Raw genomic sequence first — 26386 nt, 5'->3', positions numbered from 1 at the left:
CAACAATCACTAGATGATGAAGGACTCCAAACCATCATGTGTGAAGTCGAGGCCATCATCAATAACAGACCGATAACACTCCCATCAGACGACCCTGGTGATGTTGAAGCTCTAACTCCCAATCACTTGTTGCTTATGAAGACACAACCCAACATTCCACCAGGAGTCTTTGACCAAGATGATCAGTACGCACGTCGGCGATGGAAGCAGATACAGTACATAGCTGATCTGTTTTGGACTAGATGGACGAGAGAATACTTGCCACTCCTTCAAGAGAGACAAAAGTGGCTCACACCACAGAGGAACTTCTCACCAGGAGATGTTGTACTGATAATAGATGAATCTGCCCCTCGCAACTCCTGGAATATGGGTTGAGTAATAAAGACATTACCTGACTCCAGTGGTACAGTGAGGCGAGTTAGTGTGCAGACTAAGACTAACGTACTGGACAGACCTATAACCAAGCTATGCCTGCTAAAACATGCAGTGTGAATTATTTGAGTGAAGAGCGCTAATGAGAGTTAATGTATAAAGTTGTTCATCTTTTGTGTATTATGGTTTACTATGTTGAATGTTACATGGCTCACATGTTTGAAAATGTTTGGTAATTGTTCTGCATTTAGCATAAGCAATTAGGGGCTGGAAATGTAAGAGCCATATTGTATTGCTTACAATAGTTAGTAGTTGGAAATGAAAATGTGGAACTGCTCCTTTAATTATGCTGCTGATGACATCACAGTAGCTTAGCTCTCAGACCAGGTTAAGCAGCCTAAGGAGCAAGACAGTTTTTTGACAATACCTCAGAGCGAATCTTGTAACTTTGTTTTTTTGCTTTTTAAGTAAAGTTATTTTTTGAACGGAGTTATTGCCTTGGAAGATTCTTTTTTGTGTCAAGCTTATTGCCAAGAAGACTGCTTAATAGTAGCGGTAAAGCAGAGTAGGCTGAGGAAGAAAGATTGCCGTTACACCAGGTTTTAGTCAAACTCACCTTCAGTGTGTGGAGTGTCAGCAGGTTGAAGCAGCAGTGTTGTAGCTGGACTCACTCACAGGAAGTTGTTGGTTTGGTCTGAAGCTGAATCTGATCGTCTCTTCTTCAGTCTGCGTCTCTGGGACTGACAGAGTCCAATAAAGTTGCTCCTGGGACTTTGTTCTCAGAGTTAATAACTAATTGGGTTTATCTGAGGTGAGTCATGTGAGGGGGCGGAGCTTTGAAATGTGACTGAATGTTGAACAGGTTAGTCCAGATTAATGTAGAGGAGCAGTTCTAGGTATGTGCCTCGTTTTAAAAAGGGTCTTTTTATGTGTTTTTTTTAATAAATAAATAATTTACTGTTGTGCATAGAGATGTAAGAAACAAAGGTTATCTACTGTACACTTTCCTTGTCATACCATGTGTCGGAGTTACAGTAAGACATATAAACTCATGTAGATTAATAACACAAGCTCTGACAGCTTTGAAACTTGACATAATTGTGGTCAGAAAGCTGCTTTACCTGTTAGAAAAACCTGGGTGTGAATTTCTTGATTCTTTGTGTGGAAGGAAGCAACTGTTTAAGTGCAGTACTTGTACCTGTGCAGAGTACTTGTACACAGTGTGGTGTCAGTACTTCATCTCAACACTTCCTCCACCTCTGCTGCTAATTATAAAGAGAATGGGATGTTGTGTAGATGCAGGAGAAGTTAAAGACGAAGCTGAATATGAATCCAAGTCAAGACAACATTTTATTATGTTGATGAAAAACAGGAACGAATCTACATTCAGCTTTTGTGATGAACTGACACGTTAATACATTTTAGATCATTTCATATGAACAGATACAAACTTTTTACATATGTAATTAAACAAGAATCACTTTTCAACTTTTTATGTTTGACATTTTTTCATCTGGAGAAGAACTCCAGATCTTCTTCTGGAGAAGAAGAATCAACTGTTCAGTAATTGAGCGATAAGAGTGAAAATATTTTAACAAATGAAAAGCAGATAAAAAGTAAAAGTGTAATAATGAGGCAGCAGGAGGACAGGTGAAGTTTATCAGGTTCAATTCACTGACTTTTCCCTTTAAGAAATAAACAACATGATAAATATGATCATCCTCTTTATCTCTAACTGCTCTGCTCCACTGTCACTGACACCTTCATTGGTAACAGCTTCACTGGGAGGTTTCTACCAATGTTAATAATTGGAAACATCTTCTGAGTGAAAGTGTGTGTGAAGGTGTGTATGTGTGTTTTAGTATCTGGATCAGAGAACGACAGTTTTCCTCTGTTCAAGTCCAGATTCACTCTGATCCTCTGGAACTTCTTCTGATCTGGGAGATCAATGTCTGGACCTGGTGAAAATGCTTCATATTCACCTTCATTAAACCCTATTCCCCATAATCCAGACTCCATCTCAGCTCCCTTCCTCTGCACAGACTCTGTAAACACACCCAGTGTCCAGTGTGTATTGTCTCCAACCTCGACATCCCAGCTGTGAGTCCCTGAGTTAAAACCCTCAGAGCCCAGGACAGAGCAGTATTCATCAAACCTCTCTGGATTGTCAGGAAGCTGCTGGTATTTGTCTCCTCTTCTCACACTGGTCAGATCTTCAGACAGGATGAGTCCTGGATGAGCAGTGTTTGGGTCCAGAACCACAGGACTGTAGGAGACCATGTCCTTCATCTTGTTCCAGATGTTGAAGGTCAGGTTGCCCAGGTGTTTGGCCTGGTCTATCAGAGCTCCTGAGTCCAGCTGTGGATCCTCCAGCAGGGGGCGCTGCTGGACTCTTTCCACTGCAGCCTTGTAGTTGAGCAGGAATGAGACGTCTTCAGCTCTCAGCTCGTCCTCTGTGGCTCTGACTGTGTGTGAAAGAGCTGCTATCTCTCTGCTCAGAGCCTCCATCTTCTCCTTCATCCTCTGACTCTTCTGCTCCTCTTCCTCCCTCAGTGCAGCCATCCTGGCCTCCTCTTCCTCTTCTAGAAACTGGTGAAGCTTCTTAAACTGCTCCTTAATCTGCCTCTCTGTGTGTCGGGCCTGGACCTTAATGTGTTCTGCTGTTTGATCAAACTCCACTTGAACTTCTTCAAAACCCTTTAACCTCTTCTTTAAGGGCTCCAGAGTTTCCTCAACTTCCTTCTTGAGTTTAGAAGCAGCTTCATCGATGGGTTTGATTTTATGGTTGGTGTGTGTGTCTGAATGGAGACAGATGAGACACACTGGCTGCTGATGGTCCAGACAGAAGAGTTTGAGTTTCTCAGAGTGCAGACTGCAGAGAGCCTCTGAAGATCTCTGCTCTCTCTGCTGTAAGAAGCTCTCACACAGGTTCTTCAACACCAGACTAAGAGGTGGATTTACCATTGAAGATCTTCTCTTACAAACTGGACACAGTGGATCTTGTTTCTCCTTCCACCATCTCTTCAGACAGTCTTTACAGAAGCTGTGGCTGCAGGAGAGAACAACAGGATCTCTGAAGACCTCCACACAGACCGGACAGTAGAAATCCTCCTCTAGTCTGGAAGCCATTGAGTCTGTGAGTGAAGCTGAAAACACAGCAGACAGGAAGTATAGTCAGTCATGGCTCCCCTCCCTCCTCTACTGACTTGACTGAAGTTTACTGTGACTCTGAGTCCAGGTTTTAGTCAAACTCACCTTCAGTGTGTGGAGTGTCAGCAGGTTGAAGCAGCAGTGTTGTAGCTGGACTCACTCACAGGAAGTTGTTGGTTTGGTCTGAAGCTGAATCTGATCGTCTCTTCTTTAGTCTGCGGCTCTGGGACTGAAGAGGAAGTGGCAGTGCAGCAGTTTCCTGGTTTATGAGTCATGTGAGGGGGCGGAGCTTTGTCACACTGAAAGTTCAGCAGGACGATGCAGCAGCTCTGTGTAGTTTCTGTTTGTGGATCATTTCACGTCTAAAGAGTCTTAATTCATTAGTGGAGAACTTCAAACACAGGAGAAGTTGGAAACACTGCAGTGAAGAAATTAGTTCAAGACACCATGACGACAGAAACGCAGCATTTATCAAACTTTTGCAGGATGTGCTTCAGTTACAACTTAAATGAACTAAATTTATACTAAATACGAACTTTCATTCCAGCTCTGTTTAGAGGAACTTGTACTGAAACTACTCCACAACATTTATTGCTGTGTAGCTGCAGGAGACGAAGCTGAATATGAATCCAAGTCAAGACAACATTTTATTATGTTGATGAAAAACGGGAACAAATGAACATTCAGATGTAAAATTTAAAAAAGAGAGAAAATATTTTACACATGAAAAGTCGTAAAAAAAAAAAAAAGGACAAGTGTAATAATGAGACAACAGGAGGACAAGTGCAGTTTAACAGGTTACATTTAGGGCTGCAACTAACGATTATTGTCATTATCAATTAATCTGTGGATTATTTAAACGATTAATCCATTAGTTGTTTGGTCAACAAAATGTTAAAAAATATTGAAAAATATCAACCAGTGTTTCTCAAACCACCAGACGACGTCCTCAAATGTCTTGTTTTGTCCACAAACCAAAGAGAGACTCAGTTTATTGTCATAAAGGAACAAAGGAACCAGAAATATTCACATTTAAGAAGCTGGAATCAGAGAATCTTGACTTTTTTTCTTATACAACTATTCAAACAATTCATTTAATAATGAATTATTGTTTGATTAATCGATTAGTCGTTGCGGCTCTAGTTAAATTCACTGACTTTTCCCTTTAAACAACATGATAAATATGATTGTCCTCTTTATCTCTAACTGCTCTGCTCCACTGTCACTGACACCTTCACTGGTAACAACTTCACTGGGAGTTTATCAATAGTGTTAATGTATGGGAACATCTTCTGAGTGAAAGTGTGTGTGAAGGTGTGTATGTGTGTGTTAGTATCAGGATCAGAGAACGACAGTTTTCCTCTGTTCAAGTCCAGATTCACTCTGATCCTCTGGAGCTTCTTCTGCAATGGGAGAACAATGACTGGACCTGATGGTGAATCTGCTGCGTATTTACCTTCATAGAATCCTATTCCCCATAATCCAGACCCTATCTTCTTTCCCTTCCTCTGCACAGACTCTGGTATCACACCCAGTATCCAGTGTGTATTGTCTCCAACCTCGACATCCCAGCTGTGAGTCCCTGAGTTAAAACCCTCAGAGCCCAGGACAGAGGGGAAATAATCAATCCTCTCTGGATTGTCAGGAAGCTGCTGTTTGTCTTCTCCATCTCTCACACTGGTCAGATCTTCAGACAGGATGAGTCCTAGACCAGCAGTGTTTGGGTCCAGAACCACAGGACTGTAGGAGACCATGTCCTTCATCTTGTTCCAGATGTTGAAGGTCAGGTTGCCCAGGTGTTTGGCCTGGTCTATCAGAGCTCCTGAGTCCAGCTGTGGATCCTCCAGCAGGGGGCGCTGCTGGACTCTTTCCACTGCAGCCTTGTAGTTGAGCAGGAATGAGACGTCTTCAGCTCTCACCTCGTCCTCTGTGGCTCTGACTGTGTGTGAAAGAGCTGCTATCTCTCTGCTCAGAGCCTCCATCTTCTCCTTCATCCTCTGACTCTTCTGCTCCTCTTCCTCCCTCAGTGCAGCCACCCTGGCCTCCTCTTCCTCTTCTAGAAACTGGTGAAGCTTCTTAAACTGCTCCTTAATCTGCCTCTCTGTGTGTCGGGCCTGGACCTTAATGTGTTCTGCTGTTTGACCAAACTCCACTTGAACTTCTTCAAAACCCTTTAACTTCTTCTTTAAGGGCTCCAGACTTTCCTCAAGTTCCTTCTTGAGTTTAGAAGCAGCTTCATCGATGGGTTTGATTCTGTGGTTGGTGTGTGTGTCTGAATGGAGACAGATGAGACACACTGGCTGCTGATGGTCCAGACAGAAGAGTTTGAGTTTCTCAGAGTGCAGACTGCAGAGAGCCTCTGAAGATCTCTGCTCTCTCTGCTGTAAGAAGCTCTCACACAGGTTCTTCAACGCCAGGTTAACAGGTGGATGTTCCTTTGAAGATCTTCTCTTACAAACTGGACACAGTTGATCTTGTTTCTCCTTCCACCAGCTCTTCAGACAGTCTTTACAGAAGCTGTGGCTGCAGGACAGAACAACAGGATCTCTGAAGACCTCCGTACAGACCGAACAGTAGAAATCCTCCTCTAATCTGGAAGCCATTTAGTCTGTGAGTGAAGCTGAAAACACAGCAGACAGGAAGTAGAGTCAGTCATGGCTCCCCTCCCTCCTCTACTGACTTGACTGAAGTTTACTGTGACTCTGAGTCCAGGTTTTAGTCAAACTCACCTTCAGTGTGTGGAGTGTCAGCAGGTTGAAGCAGCAGTGTTGTCGCTGGACTCACTCACAGGAAGTTGTTGGTTTTGTCCGAAGTTGAATCTGATCGTCTCTTCTTCAGTCTGCGTGTCTGGGACTGACGAAGTCCAATAAAGTTATTCCTGGGACTTTGTCCTCACTGTTAATAACTAACTTGGTTCATCTCAGGTGAAGCCAGGTGAGGGGGCGAAGCTTTGAAAAATGACGGAATGTTGAACAGGTTCGTCCAGATTAATGTAGAGGAGCAGTTCTAGGCATGTACCTTGTTTTAAAAAGGGTCTTTTCATGTGTTTTTTGTGCATAGGGATGTAAAATAAAAAAAGAAAGATTATATACCGTACACATTTCTTGTCATACCATGTCGTGTGTGTGTGTGGATGTCAAGACATGTAAACTCATGTATATTAATAACACAAGCTCTGACAGCTTTGAAACTTGACATAATTGTGGTCAGAAAGCTGCTTTACCTGCTAGAAAAACCTGGGTGTGAATATCTTAATTCTTTGTGTGGAAGGGAGCAACTGTTTAAGTGCAGTACTTGTACCTGTGCAGAGTACTTGTACAAAGTGTGGTGTCAGTACTTCATCTCAACACTTCCTCCACCTCTGCTGCTAATTATAACGACAATGTGATGTTGTGTAGATGCAGGAGACGTTAAAGACGAAGCTGAATATGAATCCAAGTCAAGACAACATTTTATTATGTTGATGACAAAAGGGAACAAATATACATTCAGCTTTTGTGATGAACTGACACGTTAAGACATTTTAGATAATTTCATATGAACAGATACAAACTTTTTACACATGTAATTAAACAAGTATCACTTTTCAACTTTTCATGTTCGACATTTTTTCATCTGAAGAAGAACTCCATATCTTATTCTAGAGAAGAAGAATCAAATGTTCAGTAATTAAGTGATAAGAGTGAAAATATTTTACACATGAAAAGTAGTAAAAAAAAAAAAAAGGAAAAGTGTAATAATGAGGCAGCAGGAGGACAGGTGAAGTTTAACAGGTTCAATTCACTGACTTTTTCCTTTAAAGCTATGGTCTACGATTTGGAGCATTGGTAATTATTATTAACATCGTTTATACAGTGATTATGGTCCTGTGGTCCAATATACACAATATAAATAGCAAAAAGAACCAAAAAAATCCATTCAGTCTATCAGCCGTGGGCCTGCATAGAAATTGACCAATGGGCGCCGCGCGCCCCGTCCGGCTCCCATTGGCTCGTACCCTCCATCCAATCCCCGGTAACACTTTATTTTAACCTGTTACCATTCCAACGGCCCGCCCGCGGGCCCCCGGGGGGGTTTTAAACAGGGAGGTGTCATAGAGGATGTCACCAGTCACTTGAAATAGTCATGCCACATATCGTTGGAAAGCTAAAACTCTTGTGATTAAAGATATGCCGACCATTCCTAAATATAATCATCACAGCAACACTCGAATCAGACTATAAACATGCTAACAAAGTTCGTAAAAAGCCGATATAACTCACGATTTGTGTCAGGGCAGGCTCAGGATCACAGGGTTTCCCCACAAACTTGGTGTCGTTACATTCAGAAAAGTCCAGTAAATCCAATCCAGTAAAGTATTTAGTCCAAAACACACGGTTGTACCGGTAGATAGCCTCATCCCGCTGCTGCATCTTATGAAATTACGCATTGTATATCCAGTAAATCCGTTTATTTCTCCTCATAAGTCCGGCGTTTACATGAAAACAATGTTTATTTCACTTCACAAAATGGCGCTGCACTCTGACCTTTCGATTGACAGCTCACTCGACCAATCACAAGCTCCCTGTCCCCGGCTGCCGCCTGCAATAGCGAATGAGTGGCTGTGTCTGTATGAGGAACATCCCCTCCGACAGCGCTGAATGGCTTCAGCCAATAGAAACCGATCCCGATGGCAACTGATGCATTGAATAGCCAATGAAATTCCGAAAAAAACGATGTGCTGCATTCACGGTCCCTGGGAAAAGGCAGCTCTGCCATTTTAATGCGTAACTGTGCAAAAGCTGCACTTTGGCGCATGTATTGTTTCTCAATGGCAATTTTAGGAAAACGCCTAGATATACACTTAGAAAAACATGTGTAAAATACTAATTTTTAGCAGGATTGTTATCAAATTTGAACTGGGGCCAGGTAAGGCTTCATGCTGTGGTCCCATTGTGTTTTCCAGCTAAAATTCTCAGCTACACTCATCTTCAGGCATCTGATTGCAACAAAAAAAATTCAGGCGAGAATAAAAACATTCTAATTCAGTGTGTTCCAACTTAGATTACTCAATGATAATAGCACTTATAGTGATTATTTCAGTTTGGGGAAAAACTTCAGAGTGTTACCTTTCAAAAGAGACCAAGCCCATCCATATTCTCCAAACAGTTCAAGAACAGCATTCAATTTACTTTGGGTACGCCTTGGATAGGCGAATATTACAGAATTTATAGGAGTGGTAAGAGGGGTCCTTGTTCCTGTGTAGTTACCTAATTAATTACAGTGTAATTACCTATGTAACTGCATGTAATAGCATGTACTTACATTGTAAATACATAGTGTATTTTGGTGTACTTACAGGTCCTTGTTACACTTGTAATAAGAAATGCTTGTTACAATACTTTGTCAAAGTGGCCTCTCTCTTTGGGGAAGGGGTACATCTGCAAGAAAAATGGGTGAAACCACAACCCATGTTGCCTGGGAAAACTTTTCCATCAATCTTCCTCCTGCCTCTTGAGTCTTGGAACATGTATGCTGTTACACAAGTTAGTCTATGTAACAGTTGTGTTAGTACACCGTTGTTACTCTTTGATACAGTGTAATAAGCACATTAAAGTGTACCTGGGTCGGGATACCTCAGTCCTTAAACATTAACTGCAATAACCAGTGTCTTTGATAGTGTACCAAGTGTGCTGTTACACAACTTAGTCTATGTAACAGTTGTGTTAGTACACACTTGTTACTCGTTGATACAGTGGAATAAGCACATTAAAATGAAGTGTACCTGGGTCAGGATACCTCAACTCTTATACATTAACTGCAATAACCAGTGTCTTTGATAGTGTACCACGTGTGCTGTTACACAACTTAGTATATGTAATAGTTGTGTTAGTACACCATTGTTACTCTTTGATACAGTGGAATAAGCACATTAAAGTGTACCTGCTGGGATACATCAGTCCTTAAACATTAACTGCAATAACCAGTGTCTTTGATAGTGTACCACGTGTGCTGTTACACAACTTAATATATGTAACAGTTGTGTTAGTACACCTTTGTTACTCTTTGATACAGTGGAATAAGCACATTAAAATAAAGTGTACCTGCTGGGATACCTCAGTCCTTAAACATTAACTGCAATAATCAGTGTCTTCGATCTTGTACCACTTGTGCTGTTACACAACTTAGTCTATGTAACGATTGTGTTAGTACACACTTGTTACTCTTTGATACAGTGGAATAAGCACATTAAAATAAAGTGTACCTGCTACATACTTACATGTAACATCATGCAGAAACTTGGTACTCAAGTATTTTTACATAAACCAATAACTAGAATAGCATTTTTTCAGAAAATGAGACAATGCTGGATAACTCAATTCATATGGAACTGAAAACATCATCAGCAATCTGTATGCATAAACTACACACGCAAAAAAAATGCATTTCAGTGTTCCTTTATCGTCCTTTATTTTTATTATCCCCAAAAAACCACAAGGCTTGATCTTTTCCTGTCCTTTAATGAAGTCCTCTCCTCCGTAAAACTGAAATGATCACAGAAACACAATTTACTTACAGTACTTACAGTAGCATTGCATGAATAGGTACACTTCAATTAGCATCCAGATTAACAAAATGAAAAGAGTTAGCATAGACTGAAAGCCAGCAAGGTATATTTACCGAAAACATAACTAATTATGTCTTAATTACAAAAATACACAATCATGTAACACTATTGACATATTCTACTCACAGATAGACATTCCCCAAGGCAAAAGCGTCCAACAATATTATTTAGCAGTCTGTTTAGCCGTCTGTGCTCACTTTTACACCCGAGCATGAGAAGTGAGCATGCAACAGAAAAAACACAACATAGCTGGACTTGACGAGCCGAGCGCTCACTTCGACGCGGTTTCTCTGAACCAAAGAGAAGACCACTCACTCAGACACGGTTTCTTTGAACAAAAGCACACACTTTTTTAACCCTCAAAGACAGTACAAAGACACTGGTTATTGCAGTTAATTTATAAGAGTTGAGGTATCCTGACCCAGGTACACTTTATTTTAATGTGCTTATTTCACTGTATCAAAGAGTAACTAGTGTGTACTAACACAACTATTACATATACTAAGTTGTGTAACAGCACACGTGGTACACTATCGAAGACACTGGGTATTGCAGTTAATGTTTAAGGACTGAGGTATCCCAGGTACATTTTAATGTGCTTATTACACTGTATCAAAGAGTAACAAAGGTGTATTAACACAACGGTTACATAGACTAAGTTGTGTAACAGCATACATGTTCCAAGACTCAAGAGGCAGGAGGAAGATTGATGGAAAAGTTTTCCCAGGCAACATGGGTTGTGGTTTCACCCATTTTTCTTGCAGATGTACCCCTTCCCCAAAGAGAGAGGCCACTTTGACAAAGTATTGTAACAAGCATTTCTTATTACAAGTGTAACAAGGACCTGTAAGTACACCAAAATACACAATGTATTTACAATGTAAGTACATGCTATTACATGCAATTACATAGGTAATTAATGTAATTAATTAGGTAACTACACAGGAACAAGGACCCCTTAAAATAAAGTGTTACCCAATCCCCTCGTCTCGCCTGCTCCTCCTCGACCCGCCTCGTCCCCACCCCCTCCGCTTAGAAACTACAAGTAGTTGTAACCGCTCTGAGCTGCTCAGCCACAGACACATGAACCTACCAATTCAGCGCCTGCTGCCCCCCACCCCCGGTCGGTCCGCCGAAAAAAAGCCCCACTAGGATTCAGAGAAGCACAGTACAGAAGCACAGAATGTGTTGCTGCCCGTATTACCGGTACCGGTGTCGCGTCGAGTCTCCCTGATCCTCTCCCCGACACACAGCCGCTTCCAGCCGCAGCCTGACCGGGGTGCTCTGCACCCTGCACACCGCGGCCCTGCTGAGCTCCTGGTCTTCCTCCTCTCCCCGACACACAGCCGCTTCCAGCCGCAGGCAGCCGCAGCCTGAGCGGGTCTCTGCACTGCGGTGCTGCGGAGCTCCAGGCCCCGACTCTTCCTGCTGCTCTCCCCCATACACAGCACCCTGTGGCCGGTCACCCAGCGCCAAGAGTCTCCCTGTAGCATGAGGCTGTGCTAATGGTTGCTAATGGCGGCGCTGCTCGTACCAGCGGTCGCCGCAGTCCCGTTGCCGGGGACGGCGACGACGGTACTGGCACCGCCTCGTTACCGGCAGCTGGTGCACAGCGGGGGCATCGGGGCTGGCGCCGCCGCTGTGCACCAGCTGCCGGTAACGAGGCGGTATTAGTGGGCTAGCGCCGAGCACAGCCTCATGCTACAGGGAGACTCTTCGCGCTGGGTGACCCAGGACAGGGTCCTGTGTCTGGGGAAGAGGAGCAGGAAGAGTCGGGGCCTGGAGCTCCGTGGCGCCGCGGTGCAGAGAGACCCAGGCTGCAGCGGCGGTGCTGAGTTTATGTTGAACAGGTAATCTTTGGTTTTATTGTGGAAGTTGTGACTGTGAATATGACATTTTACTCTGCATTCAAAGCCGCGTTTGGTTTCTGCAGGCAGCAGCAGGCTTGTTGCTTGCTCCACTCTGCTCTGTGAGGGGAGGGGGGGGGGGGGCGTGTCGCGAGGAGGTCCCGAGGGGCGGGCCATACGAGCTCAGAGGGGAGGGGCGGGGGTGTGTGAGAGGTGCTTTTTTCAAATTTTTCTCATCCTCTTTCAAAATGTAGACCATAGCTTTAAGAAATAAACAACATGATAAATATGATCATCCTCTTTATCTCTAACTTCTCTGCTCCACTGTCACTGACACATTCACTGGTAACAGCTTCAATGGGAGGTTTCTAATAGTGCCAATATATGGAAACATCTTCTGAGTGAAAGTGTGTGTGAAGGTGTGTATGTGTGTGTTAGTATCAGGATCAGAGAACGACAGTTTTCCTCTGTTCAAGTCCAGATTCACTCTGATCCTCTGGAGCTTCTTCTGCTCTGGGAGATACATGTCTGGACCTGATGGTGAAAATGCTTCATACTTACCTTCATCAAACCCTATTCCCCATAATCCAGACTCCATCTCAGCTCCCTTCCTCTGCACAGACTCTGTTAACACACCCAGTATCCAGTGTGTACTGTCTCCAACCTCGACATCCCAGCTGTGAGTCCCTGAGTTAAAACCCTCAGAGCTCAGGACAGAGCAGGAATAATCAATCCTCTCTGGATTGTCAGGAAGCTGCTGTTCATCTCCTCCATCTCTCATACTGGTCAGATCTTCAGACAGGATGAGTCCTGAATGAGCAGTGTTTGGGTCCAGAACCACAGGACTGTAGGAGACCATGTCCTTCATCTTGTTCCAGATGTTGAAGGTCAGGTTGCCCAGGTGTTTGGCCTGGTCTATCAGAGCTCCTGAGTCCAGCTGTGGATCCTCCAGCAGGGGGCGCTGCTGGACTCTTTCCACTGCAGCCTTGTAGTTGAGCAGGAATGAGACGTCTTCAGCTCTCAGCTCGTCCTCTGTGGCTCTGACTGTGTGTGAAAGAGCTGCTATCTCTCTGCTCAGAGCCTCCATCTTCTCCTTCATCCTCTGACTCTTCTGCTCCTCTTCCTCCCTCAGTGCAGCCATCCTGGCCTCCTCTTCCTCTTCTAGAAACTGGTGAAGCTTCTTAAACTGCTCCTTAATCTGCCTCTCTGTGTGTCGGGCCTGGACCTTGATGTGTTCTGCTGTTTGACCAAACTTCACTTTAACTCTTTTAAAACCCTTTAACTTCTTCTTTAAGGGCTCCAGAGTTTCCTCAAGTTCCTTCTTGAGTTTAGAAGCAGCTTCATTGATGGGTCTGATTCTATGGTTGGTGTGTGTTTCTGAATCTCTGCAGATGAGACACACTGGCTGCTGATGGTCCAGACAGAAGAGTTTGAGTTTCTCAGAGTGCAGACTGCAGAGAGCCTCTGAAGATCTCTGCTCTCTCTGCTGTAAGGTTCTTCAACACCAGGTTACAGGGTGGTTGTTCCTTTGAAGATCTTCTCTTACAAACTGGACACAGTTGATCTTGTTTCTCCTTCCACCAGCTCTTCAGACAGTCTTTACAGAAGCTGTGGCTGCAGGACAGAACAACAGGATCTCTGAAGACCTCCGTACAGACCGGACAGCAGAGATCCTCCTCTAGTCTGGAAGCCATTTAGTCTGAGTGAAGCTGAAAACACAGCAGACAGGAAGTAGAGTCAGTCATGGCTCCCCTCCCTCCTCTACTGACTTGACTGAAGTTTACTGTGACTCTGAGTCCAGGTTTTAGTCAAACTCACCTTCAGTGTGTGGAGTGTCAGCAGGTTGAAGCAGCAGTGTTGTAGCTGGACTCACTCACAGGAAGTTGTTGGTTTGGTCTGAAGCTGAATCTGATCGTCTCTTCTTCAGTCTGCGTCTCTGGGGCTGAAGAGGAACTGCAGCAGATTCCTGTTTTATTAGTCATGTGAGGGGGCGGAGTTTTGTCAAACTGAAAGTTCAGCAGGACGATGCAGCAGCTCTGTTTAGTTTCTGTTTGTGGATCATTTCACAAACAGCCACAGCCTACACAAACTTTCAAGAGTCTTAATTCATTAGTAGAGAACTTCACACACAGGCCTGCAGTGAAGAAATGAGTTCAAGACACCATGACGACAGAAACGCAGCATTTATTTAACTTTTGCAGGATGTGCTTCAGTTACAACTTAAAGGAACTAAATTTATACTAAATACGAACTTTCATTCCAGCTCAGTTTAGGAACTTGTACTGAAACTACTCCACAACATTTATTGTTGTGTAGCTGCAGGAGACAAAGCTGAATATGAATCCAAGTCAAGACAACATTTTATTATGTTGATGAAAAACAGGAACAAGTGAACATTCAGATGTTGTGATGAACTGACACGTTAATACATCTTGGATCATTCTCTCTGAGTCCAGGTTTTAGTCAAACTCACCTTCAGTGTGTGGAGTGTCAGCAGGTTGAAGCAGCAGTGTTGTAGCTGGACTCACTCACAGGAAGTTGTTGGTTTGATCTGAAGCTGAATCTGATCGTCTCTTCTTCAGTCTGCGTCTCTGGGGCTGAAGAGGAAGTGCAGCAGATTCCTGTTCTATGAGCCATGTGAGGGGGCGGAGCTTTGTCAAACTGAAAGTTCAGCAGGACGATGCAGCAGCTCTGTTTAGTTTCTGTTTGTGGATCATTTCACGTCTAAAGAGTCTTAATTCATTAGTAGAGAACTTCACACACAGGCCTACAGTGAAGAAATGAGTTCAAGACACCATGACGACAGAAACGCAGCATTTATTTAACTTTTGCAGGATGTGCTTCAGTTACAACTTAAAGGAACTAAATTTATACTAAATACGAACTTTCATTCCAGCTCAGTTTAGAGGAACTTGTACTGAAACTACTCCACAACATTTATTGTTGTGTAGCTGCAGGAGACAAAGCTGAATATCAATCCAAGTCAAGACAACATTTTATTATGTTAAAGGGACAACGAGGAGTTTCTGCATCGGCAGAACGAAAAATTCTGCGACAATAAAAAAGTCTCATATTAGGTTATTTTTTATCACACCGGTGGTTTGGACGCAAAAAAAATTTTAACCGGGGTCCATAAAAGTTCGGTTTCAAAATTACCCGTGTTCGTGTGGACTAGACCTTAATGTGGATGAATCTACGCTACCCACACTTGTTAATGGGCCCATTTTTGATAGATATTAGTGATGCGCGGGCTGACCCGTTGCCCGCGGGTCCCGCGGGTCAGCCCGCGGGGCGGGGCGGTGCGGGTCAAGAAATCTTTACTTTATTTGCGGTGCGGGTCGGGACGGGTCATTAAAAAAACTGACGATGAAGTCCAGAGTGTGTTATCAGGGCCGCGCTGATGTTGACGGGAAAGCCGGCGGAGGTGTGAGGGAACCGGATGAGACGGCGGCTGGGCGCATCAGCAGAGCGGGGTTGGTTTCACTGAGAGCAGGGACTGGGGAGGACGAGAGGCGGCGGCCACCGCGGCTGCTACACGCTGCACTGTGACTCTCCCGCTCCTCATGAGCTCCACAGTCCACACTGACAAGCTACCGGCAACACAGCACCTCTGTCTGCCCTTTCAAAGTAAAAAAGGCCGCTGTCTGACGTTTAATAGCAGCGGGGCGGGTCGGGGTGGGTTGTGAAAATAGATGCGGTGGTGCGGGGCGGGCTGGGGCGGGTCAAAATACTTCATAGATGCGGGACCCGCGGGTTGGAAAAAAACCCGGCCCGCGCATCACTAATAGATATATCATTTTGTCTCTATCGTTATTTTGTTATTATTAGTGGTGGTGGAAATGCTGGGCGAGCCGACCAGCGTTTCTTTACTTTCGGTTTCGTGGCGAGTCATGAGAATAATGCCGCCGAATCTCCGTTTATGGTGGGAACTACGACGGTATGTGATCGTCTTCCAACCTCTGACTTTAATTCTTGATGAATGAAAACATGAGTCTGTCTTGCGCCGGTCAAAGAATTTCACGGTGCGCGGAGGCTCATAAATGTAGTGTGAAAACGCTTCGCTTTTCCAAAACTCCTCGTTGTCCCTTTAATGAAAAACAGGAACATTCAGCTGTTGTGATGAACTGACATGTTAATACATCTTGGATCATTCTCTCTGAGTCCAGGTTTTAGTCAAACTCACCTTCAGTGTGTGGAGTGTCGGCAGGTTGAAGCAGCAGTGTCTCGCGCGATTTGCATTGACACCGGTGCAAACGCGAGATTTGGACAGACCAGGAAGAGCTGGGAGCTCCCGCTACAAACAAGCTTAAAATATAGACTTATTTAATTTTTTTCTGAACAGTTTCTCATGTTCGGGCTTCAATACAAGAGGGACATTACAGACGAGCACTATGGAGGTATTTGGATGTTTTTTGGTGTGTCTTTTTGGACAAAGAAAAGTGAGCTCCGTTCTCAACCGTCATGTGGACATGCAGTGCTGCACGGAGCCCCGCTGTAACTCAGAGAAGGCACGGAGGACTCTGAAACTTCACCCAACCCTTAGTCCACATGAGGGGGAGTAGATAATGAGTGAAATTTGAATTTAGGGTGAACTATGCCTTTAATATTTTCCAGAGCTGTATGTGTGTAATAATAAATACCTTTAGGCCGTATTACCTTATTTTAGGTAAGGTAATAAAGGTATTTTTTATAACCTTACATTTACATATACACACACATAATCACATATACATACAGCTCTGAAAAAAATTAAGAGACCACTTGTTTTATTCTAGAAAATACTGACAACAATTCTTTAAAAGGTATTGTTTATTAGCAGAAAATGCCTTTAAAAAAAACAAAAAACAAATTGATCTGGAGAAGAACTTAAAATAAAGATTGATCAATGATAAACTAATCAAATGTTGATTGAAACTAATTTATCATTTTTTGCTCATCACGCCACACAGTCATCTGTCGATTATTTAAACGATTAATCCATTAGTTGTTTGGTCAACAACATGTTAAAAAATATTGAAAAATATCAACCAGTGTTTCTCAAACCACCAGACTAAGTCCTCAAATGTCTTGTTTTGTCCACAAACCAAAGAGAGACTCAGTTTATTGTCATAAAGGAACAAAGGAACCAGAAATATTCACATTGAAGAAGCTGAAATCAGAGAATCTGGACTTTTTTTCTTATACAACTATTCAAACAATTCATTTAAAGCAGAAGTAAGCGATCCGGTCGTTTTGGCTAATGCTGCGTTCCAGACAGGCTTTTGAAACCGGAAGTTACGGCTTCAAGTCACGACTTACGACTTTGTAGCGTTCCAGGCAACCCCGTAACTCGTGTTTTTCCGACCTATTGCCTGTGAAAGTCACTATAATGGCCACTCGTAACGAAAAACACGAGTTACGGGTTGCCTTGAACGCACCATAACGTCTTGTCAGCTGATGGAGTTAGCAGCCCACGCCCTCGTCATGGATCTATTGGTCCTCGTCCCTACGTCACCACATTCATGCGCATCCCTTGGCTGCACACACAGCCCTTCACGCCGTTCTCTCTCCTCATTGGATAAAACTTGTAGGATACAAGAAAAGTTTTCTCCTCGGCTCAGAGCAGAGCAGAGTGACTGAGAGACCCCGTGTTTCGGTCGAAACACTCTATGAAAGTGATTGCCGTCGGAAGATATAACTATTTAAGACTTATATTAACACTAAAATATCACTTACTTCTGCTTTAATAATCGATTATTGTTTGATTAATCGATTAGTCGTTGCGGCTCTAGTTAAATTCACCGACTTTTCCCTTTAAACAACATGATAAATATGATCATCCTCTTTATCTCTAACTGCTCTGCTCCACTGTCACTGACACATTCACTGGTAACAGCTTCACTGGGAGTTTATCAATAGTGGAAATGTATGGAAGCATCTTCTGAGTGAAAGTGTGTGTGAAGGTGTGTATGTGTGTGTTAGTATCAGGATCAGAGAACGACAGTTTTCCTCTGTTCAAGTCCAGATTCACTCTGATCCTCTGGAGCTTCTTCTGCACTGGGAGATCAGTGAATGAAGCTGATGGTGAATGTGCATAGTATTTATCTTCATAGAACCATATTCCCCATAGTCCAGACCGTATCTCATCTCCCTTCCTCTGCACAGACTCTGTTAACACACCCAGTCCCCACCATGTACTGTCTCCAACCTCGACATCCCAGCTGTGAGTCCCTGAGTTAAAACCCTCAGAGCCCAGGACACAGCAGTAAGTATCAATCCTCTCTGGATTGTCAGGAAGCTGCTGTTCATCTCCTCGTCGTCTCACACTGGTCAGATCTTCAGACAGGATGAGTTCTGGATGAGCAGTGTTTGGGTCCAGAACCACAGGACTGTAGGAGACCATGTCCTTCATCTTGTTCCAGATGTTGAAGGTCAGGTTGCCCAGGTGTTTGGCCTGGTCTATCAGAGCTCCTGAGTCCAGCTGTGGATCCTCCAGCAGGGGGCGCTGCTGGACTCTTTCCACTGCAGCCTTGTAGTTGAGCAGGAATGAGACGTCTTCAGCTCTCAGCTCGTCCTCTGTGGCTCTGACTGTGTGTGAAAGAGCTGCTATCTCTCTGCTCAGAGCCTCCATCTTCTCCTTCATCCTCTGACTCTTCTGCTCCTCTTCCTCCCTCAGTGCAGCCATCCTGGCCTCCTCTTCCTCTTCTAGAAACTGGTGAAGCTTCTTAAACTGCTCCTTAATCTGCCTCTCTGTGTGTCGGGCCTGGACCTTGATGTGTTCTGCTGTTTGACCAAACTCCACTTGAACTTCTTCAAAACCCTTTAACTTCTCCTTTAAGGGCTCCAGAGTTTCCTCAAGTTCCTTCTTGAGTTGTGAAGCAGCTTCATCGATGGGTTTGAATATGTGGTTTTTGTGTGTGTCTGAATGGAGACAGATGAGACACACTGGCTGCTGATGGTCCAGACAGAAGAGTTTGAGTTTCTCAGAGTGCAGACTGCAGAGAGCCTCTGAAGATCTCTGCTCTCTCTGCTGTAAGAAGCTCTCACACAGGTTCTTCAACACTAGGTTACAAGGTGGTTTATCCTTTGAAGATCTTCTCTTACAAACTGGACACAGTTTATCTTGTTTCTCCTTCCACCAGCTCTTCAGACAGTCTTTACAGAAGCTGTGGCTGCAGGACAGAACAACAGGATCTCTGAAGACCTCGGTACAGACCGGACAGCAGAGATCCTCCTCTAGTCTGGAAGCCATTTAGTCTGTGAGTGAATCTGAAAACACAGCAGACAGGAAGTAGAGTCAGTCATGGCTCCCCTCCCTCCTCTACTGACTTGACTGAAGTTTACTGTGACTCTGAGTCCAGGTTTTAGTCAAACTCACCTTCAGTGTGTGGAGTGTCAGCACGTTGAAGCAGCAGTGTTGTAGCTGGACTCACTCACAGGAAGTTGTTGGTTTGGTCTGAAGCTGAATCTGATCGTCTCTTGTTCAGTCTGCGTCTCTGCGACTGACAGAATCCAAATACAGTTGTTCCTGGTTTATCTCAGGTGAGTCATGTGAGGGGGCGGAGCTTTGAAAAGTGACTGAATGTTGAACAGGTTCAGTCTAGTTGAATGAAGAGGAGCAGTTCTAGACTAGTGCCTCGTTTTAGGGTATTTTCATGTGTTTTTTGATAAATACATAAATTACTGTTGTGCATAGGGATGTAGAAAAAAAAAAGTTTATCTACCGTACACATTTCCTTGTCATACCATGTTGTGTGTGTGTGGGAGTTAAGACATATAAACTCATGTAGATTAATAACACAAGCTCTGACAGCTTTGAAAATTGACATAATTGCGGTCAGGAAGCTGCTTTACGTGTTTAAGTGCAGTACTTGTACCTGTGCCGAGTACTTGTACACAGTGTGGTGTCAGTACTTCATCTCAACACTTCCTCCACCTCTGCTGCTAATTATAAAGAGAATGGGATGTTGTGTAGATGCAGGAGACGTTAAAGACGAAGCTGAATATGAATCCAAGTCAAGACAACATTTTATTATGTTGATGAAAAACAGGAACAAATGTACATTCAGCTTTTGTGATGAACTGACATGTTAATACATTTTAGATAATTTCATATGAACAGATACAAACTTTTTACATATGTAATTAAACAAGAATCACTTTTCAACTTTTCATGTTCGACATTTTTTCATCTGGAGAAGAACTCCAGATCTTCGAGAGAAGAAGAATCAAATGTTCAGTAATTGAGTGATAAGAGTGAAAATATTTTAACAAATGAAAAGCAGATAAAAAGGAAAAGTGTAATAACGAGGCAGCAGGAGGACAGGTGAAGTTTAACAGGTTCGATTCACTGACTTTTCCCTTTAAGAAATAAACAACATTATAAATATGATCATCCTCTTTATCTCTAACTGCTCTGCTCCACTGTCACTGAGACCTTCACTGGTAACAGCTTCAATGGGAGGTTTTTAACAGTGCCAATGAATGGAAACATCTTCTGAGTGAAAGTGTGTGTGAAGGTGTGTATGTGTGTGTTAGTATCAGGATCAGAGAACGACAGTTTTCCTCTGTTCAAGTCCAGATTCACTCTGATCCTCTGGAACTTCTTCTGCTCTGGGAGATCAGTGAATGAAGCTGATGGTGAACCTGCTCCATATCCACCTTTATCAAACCCTATTCCCCATGAACCAGACACTATCTCATCTCCCTTCCTCTGCACAGACTCTGTTAACACACCCACTATCCACTCTGTATTGTTTCCAACCTCGACATCCCAGCTGTGAGTCCCTGAGTTAAAACCCTCAGAGCCCAGGACAGAGCAGAAAAGATCAATCCTCTCTGGATTGTCAGGAAGCTGCTGTTTGTCTCCTCCCCTCACACTGGTCAGATCTTCAGACAGGATGAGTCTTGGATCAGCAGTGTTTGTGTCCAGAACCACAGGACTGTAGGAGACCATGTCCTTCATCTTGTTCCAGATGTTGAAGGTCAGGTTGCCCAGGTGTTTGGCCTGGTCTATCAGAGCTCCTGAGTCCAGCTGTGGATCCTCCAGCAGGGGGCGCTGCTGGACTCTTTCCACTGCAGCCTTGTAGTTGAGCAGGAATGAGACGTCTTCAGCTCTCAGCTCGTCCTCTGTGGCTCTGACTGTGTGTGAAAGAGCTGCTATCTCTCTGCTCAGAGCCTCCATCTTCTCCTTCATCCTCTGACTCTTCTGCTCCTCTTCCTCCCTCAGTGCAGCCATCCTGGCCTCCTCTTCCTCTTCTAGAAACTGGTGAAGCTTCTTAAACTGATCCTTAATCTGCCTCTCTGTGTGTCGGGCCTGGACCTTGATGTGTTCTGCTGTTTGACCAAACTTCACCTGAACTTCTTCAAAACCCTTTAACTTCTTCTTTAAGGGCTCCAGAGTTTTCTCAAGTTCCTTCTTGAGTTTAGAAGCAGCTTCATCGATGGGTTTGATTCTGTGGTTGGTGTGTGTGTCTGAATGGAGACAGATGAGACACACTGGCTGCTGATGGTCTAGACAGAAGAGTTTGAGTTTCTCAGAGTGCAGACTGCAGAGAGCCTCTGAAGATCTCTGCTCTCTCTGCTGTAAGAAGCTCTCACACAGGTTCTTCAACACCAGGTTACAAGGTGGTATTTCCTTTGAAAACCTTCTCTTACAAACTGGACACAGTGGATCTTGTTTCTCCTTCCACCAGCTCTTCAGACAGTCTTTACAGAAGCTGTGGCTGCAGGACAGAACAACAGGATCTCTGAAGACCTCCGTACAGACCGGACAGCAGAGATCCTCCTCTAATCTGGAAGCCATTTAGTCTGTGAGTGAAGCTGAAAACACAGCAGACAGGAAGTAGAGTCAGTCATGGCTCCCCTCCCTCCTCTACTGACTTCACTGAAGTTTACTGTGACTCTGAGTCCAGGTTTTAGTCAAACTCACCTTCAGTGTGTGGAGTGTCAGCAGGTTGAAGCAGCAGTGTTGTAGCTGGACTCACTCACAGGAAGTTGTTGATTTGGTCCGAAGCTGAATCTGATCGTCTCTTCTTCAGTCTGTGTCTCTGGGGCTGAAGAGGAAGTGCAGCAGATTCCTGTTTTATTAGTCATGTGAGGGGGCAGAGCTTTGTCAAACTGAAAGTTCAGCAGGACGATGCAGCAGCTCTGTTTAGTTTCTGTTTGTGGATCATTTCACGTCTAAAGAGTCTTAATTCATTAGTAGAGAACTTCACACACAGGCCTGCAGTGAAGAAATGAGTTCAAGACACCATGACGACAGAAACGCAGCATTTATTTAACTTTTGCAGGATGTGCTTCAGTTACAACTTAAAGGAACTAAATTTATACTAAATACGAACTTTCATTCCAGCTCAGTTTAGAGGAACTTGTACTGAAACTACTCCACAACATTTATTGTTGTGTGGCTGCAGGAGACAAAGCTGAATATGAATCCAAGTCAAGACAACATTTTATTATGTTGATGAAAAACAGGAACAAGTGAACATTCAGATGTTGTGATGAACTGACACGTTAATACATCTTGGATCATTCTCTCTGAGTCCAGGTTTTAGTCAAACTCACCTTCAGTGTGTGGAGTGTCAGCAGGTTGAAGCAGCAGTGTTGTAGCTGGACTCACTCACAGGAAGTTGTTGGTTTGGTCCGAAGCTGAATCTGATCGTCTCTTCTTCAGTCTGCGTCTCTGGGGCTGAAGAGGAAGTGCAGCAGATTCCTGTTTTATTAGTCATGTGAGGGGGCAGAGCTTTGTCAAACTGAAAGTTCAGCAGGATGATGCAGCAGCTCTGTTTAGTTTCTGTTTGTGGATCATTTCACGTCTAAAGAGTCTTAATTCATTAGTAGAGAACTTCACACACAGGCCTGCAGTGAAGAAATGAGTTCAAGACACCATGACGACAGAAACGCAGCATTTATTTAACTTTTGCAGGATGTGCTTCAGTTACAACTTAAATGAACTAAATTTATACTAAATACGAACTTTCATTCCAGCTCAGTTTAGAGGAACTTGTACTGAAACTACTCCACAACATTTATTGTTGTGTAGCTGCAGGAGACAAAGCTGAATATGAATCCAAGTCAAGACAACATTTTATTATGTTGATGAAAAACAGGAACAAATGTACATTCAGCTTTTGTGATGAACTGACACGTTAATACATTTTAGATAATTTCATATGAACAGATACAAACTTTTTACATATGTAATTAAACAAGAATCACTTTTCAACTTTTCATGTTCGACATTTTTTCATCTGGAGAAGAACTCCAGATCTTCGAGAGAAGAAGAATCAAATGTTCAGTAATTGAGTGATAAGAGTGAAAATATTTTAACAAATGAAAAGCAGATAAAAAGGAAAAGTGTAATAACGAGGCAGCAGGAGGACAGGTGAAGTTTAACAGGTTCGATTCACTGACTTTTCCCTTTAAGAAATAAACAACATGATAAATATGATCATCCTCTTTATCTCTAACTGCTCTGCTCCACTGTCACTGAGACCTTCACTGGTAACAGCTTCAATGGGAGGTTTTTAACAGTGCCAATGAATGGAAACATCTTCTGAGTGAAAGTGTGTGTGAAGGTGTGTATGTGTGTGTTAGTATCAGGATCAGAGAACGACAGTTTTCCTCTGTTCAAGTCCAGATTCACTCTGATCCTCTGGAACTTCTTCTGCTCTGGGAGATCAGTGAATGAAGCTGATGGTGAACCTGCTCCATATCCACCTTTATCAAACCCTATTCCCCATGAACCAGACACTATCTCATCTCCCTTCCTCTGCACAGACTCTGTTAACACACCCACTATCCACTCTGTATTGTTTCCAACCTCGACATCCCAGCTGTGAGTCCCTGAGTTAAAACCCTCAGAGCCCAGGACAGAGCAGAAAAGATCAATCCTCTCTGGATTGTCAGGAAGCTGCTGTTTGTCTCCTCCCCTCACACTGGTCAGATCTTCAGACAGGATGAGTCTTGGATCAGCAGTGTTTGTGTCCAGAACCACAGGACTGTAGGAGACCATGTCCTTCATCTTGTTCCAGATGTTGAAGGTCAGGTTGCCCAGGTGTTTGGCCTGGTCTATCAGAGCTCCTGAGTCCAGCTGTGGATCCTCCAGCAGGGGGCGCTGCTGGACTCTTTCCACTGCAGCCTTGTAGTTGAGCAGGAATGAGACGTCTTCAGCTCTCAGCTCGTCCTCTGTGGCTCTGACTGTGTGTGAAAGAGCTGCTATCTCTCTGCTCAGAGCCTCCATCTTCTCCTTCATCCTCTGACTCTTCTGCTCCTCTTCCTCCCTCAGTGCAGCCATCCTGGCCTCCTCTTCCTCTTCTAGAAACTGGTGAAGCTTCTTAAACTGATCCTTAATCTGCCTCTCTGTGTGTCGGGCCTGGACCTTGATGTGTTCTGCTGTTTGACCAAACTTCACCTGAACTTCTTCAAAACCCTTTAACTTCTTCTTTAAGGGCTCCAGAGTTTTCTCAAGTTCCTTCTTGAGTTTAGAAGCAGCTTCATCGATGGGTTTGATTCTGTGGTTGGTGTGTGTGTCTGAATGGAGACAGATGAGACACACTGGCTGCTGATGGTCTAGACAGAAGAGTTTGAGTTTCTCAGAGTGCAGACTGCAGAGAGCCTCTGAAGATCTCTGCTCTCTCTGCTGTAAGAAGCTCTCACACAGGTTCTTCAACACCAGGTTACAAGGTGGTATTTCCTTTGAAAACCTTCTCTTACAAACTGGACACAGTGGATCTTGTTTCTCCTTCCACCAGCTCTTCAGACAGTCTTTACAGAAGCTGTGGCTGCAGGACAGAACAACAGGATCTCTGAAGACCTCCGTACAGACCGGACAGCAGAGATCCTCCTCTAATCTGGAAGCCATTTAGTCTGTGAGTGAAGCTGAAAACACAGCAGACAGGAAGTAGAGTCAGTCATGGCTCCCCTCCCTCCTCTACTGACTTGACTGAAGTTTACTGTGACTCTGAGTCCAGGTTTTAGTCAAACTCACCTTCAGTGTGTGGAGTGTCAGCAGGTTGAAGCAGCAGTGTTGTAGCTGGACTCACTCACAGGAAGTTGTTGGTTTGGTCCGAAGCTGAATCTGATCGTCTCTTCTTCAGTCTGCGTCTCTGGGGCTGAAGAGGAAGTGCAGCAGATTCCTGTTTTATTAGTCATGTGAGGGGGCAGAGCTTTGTCAAACTGAAAGTTCAGCAGGATGATGCAGCAGCTCTGTTTAGTTTCTGTTTGTGGATCATTTCACGTCTAAAGAGTCTTAATTCATTAGTAGAGAACTTCACACACAGGCCTGCAGTGAAGAAATGAGTTCAAGACACCATGACGACAGAAACGCAGCATTTATTTAACTTTTGCAGGATGTGCTTCAGTTACAACTTAAATGAACTAAATTTATACTAAATACGAACTTTCATTCCAGCTCAGTTTAGAGGAACTTGTACTGAAACTACTCCACAACATTTATTGTTGTGTAGCTGCAGGAGACAAAGCTGAATATGAATCCAAGTCAAGACAACATTTTATTATGTTGATGAAAAACAGGAACAAGTGAACATTCAGATGTTGTGATGAACTGGCACATTAATACATCTTGGATCATTCTCTCTGAGTCCAGGTTTTAGTCAAACTCACCTTCAGTGTATGGAGTGTCAGCAGGTTGAAGCAGCAGTGTTGTAGCTGGACTCACTCACAGGAAGTTGTTGGTTTGGTCTGAAGCTGAATCTGATTGTCTCTTCTTCAGTCTGCATCTCTGGGGCTGAAGAGGAAGTGCAGCAGATTCCTGTTTTATTAGTCATGTGAGGGGGCAGAGCTTTGTCACACTGAAAGTTCAGCAGGACGATGCAGCAGCTCTGTTTAGTTTCTGTGTGTGGATCATTTAACGTTTAAAGAGTCTTAATTCATTAGTAGAGAACTTCAAACACAGGAGAAGTTGGAAACACTGCAGTGAAGAAATGAGTTCAAGACACCATGACGACAGAAACGCAGCATTTATCAAACGTTTGCAGGATGTGCTTCAGTTACAACTTAAATGAACTAAATTTATACTAAATACGAACTATCATTCCAGCTCTGTTTAGAGGAACTTGTACTGAAACTACTCCACAACATTTATTGTTGTGTAGCTGCAGGAGATGAAGCTGAATATGAATCCAAGTCAAGACAACATTTTATTACGTTGATGAAAAACAGGAACAAGTGAACATTCAGATGTAAAATTTAAAAAAGAGAGAAAATATTTTACACATGAAAAGTCGTAAAAAAAAAAGAAAAGGACAAGTGTAATAATGAGACAACAGGAGGACAAGTGCAGTTTAACAGGTTACATTTAGGGCTGCAACTAACGATTATTGTCATTATCAATTAATCTGTGGATTACTTAAACGATTAATCCATTAGTTGTTTGGTCAACAAAATGTTAAAAAATATTGAAAAATAT

The 26386-nt window shown here is 43.5% G+C and overlaps 4 protein-coding genes across 6 annotated transcripts; all 4 read right to left on the bottom strand.

Annotated features, from left to right (window-relative positions):
• Positions 1-1703: 1703 nt before the first annotated feature.
• LOC146989277 (E3 ubiquitin-protein ligase TRIM39-like) lies at positions 1704-25696 on the bottom strand. Of its 3 annotated transcripts, none has more exons than XM_085775220.1 (2): positions 25582-25696; positions 1704-3518 (listed from the first exon to the last, which is right to left on the bottom strand). In XM_085775220.1, exon 2 carries the CDS (start codon positions 3499-3501, stop codon positions 2104-2106), a length of 1398 nt encoding a protein of 465 aa, XP_085631346.1. In that variant the 5' UTR covers positions 3502-3518; positions 25582-25696; the 3' UTR covers positions 1704-2103. The 3 variants fall into 3 exon arrangements, 2 of the variants coding, with proteins under 2 accessions (XP_085631346.1, XP_085631347.1); XM_085775221.1 differs by lacking the exon at positions 25582-25696 and adding an exon at positions 3628-3742; XR_015035747.1 differs by lacking the exon at positions 1704-3518 and adding an exon at positions 24823-24837 and having other exon boundaries at positions 25582-25693.
• Positions 4719-6125, bottom strand: LOC146989280 (E3 ubiquitin-protein ligase TRIM39-like). The gene has a single exon (XM_085775217.1). It carries the CDS (start codon positions 6123-6125, stop codon positions 4725-4727), a length of 1401 nt encoding a protein of 466 aa, XP_085631343.1. The 3' UTR covers positions 4719-4724.
• LOC146989279 (E3 ubiquitin-protein ligase TRIM39-like) lies at positions 12284-15541 on the bottom strand. The gene is made up of 2 exons (XM_085773180.1): positions 15461-15541; positions 12284-13462 (listed from the first exon to the last, which is right to left on the bottom strand). Exons 1-2 carry the CDS (start codon positions 15539-15541, stop codon positions 12284-12286), a joined length of 1260 nt encoding a protein of 419 aa, XP_085629306.1.
• LOC146989278 (E3 ubiquitin-protein ligase TRIM39-like) lies at positions 17807-19207 on the bottom strand. The gene has a single exon (XM_085775215.1). It carries the CDS (start codon positions 19205-19207, stop codon positions 17807-17809), a length of 1401 nt encoding a protein of 466 aa, XP_085631341.1.
• Positions 25697-26386: the final 690 nt, after the last annotated feature.

This window comes from Trachurus japonicus, chromosome 4 (assembly GCF_045865225.1).
Source record: "Trachurus japonicus isolate A0001 chromosome 4, Traja_1.0".
Taxonomy (NCBI): Eukaryota; Metazoa; Chordata; class Actinopteri; order Carangiformes; family Carangidae; genus Trachurus; species Trachurus japonicus.
This window is presented reverse-complemented; position numbering and strand designations above follow the sequence as displayed.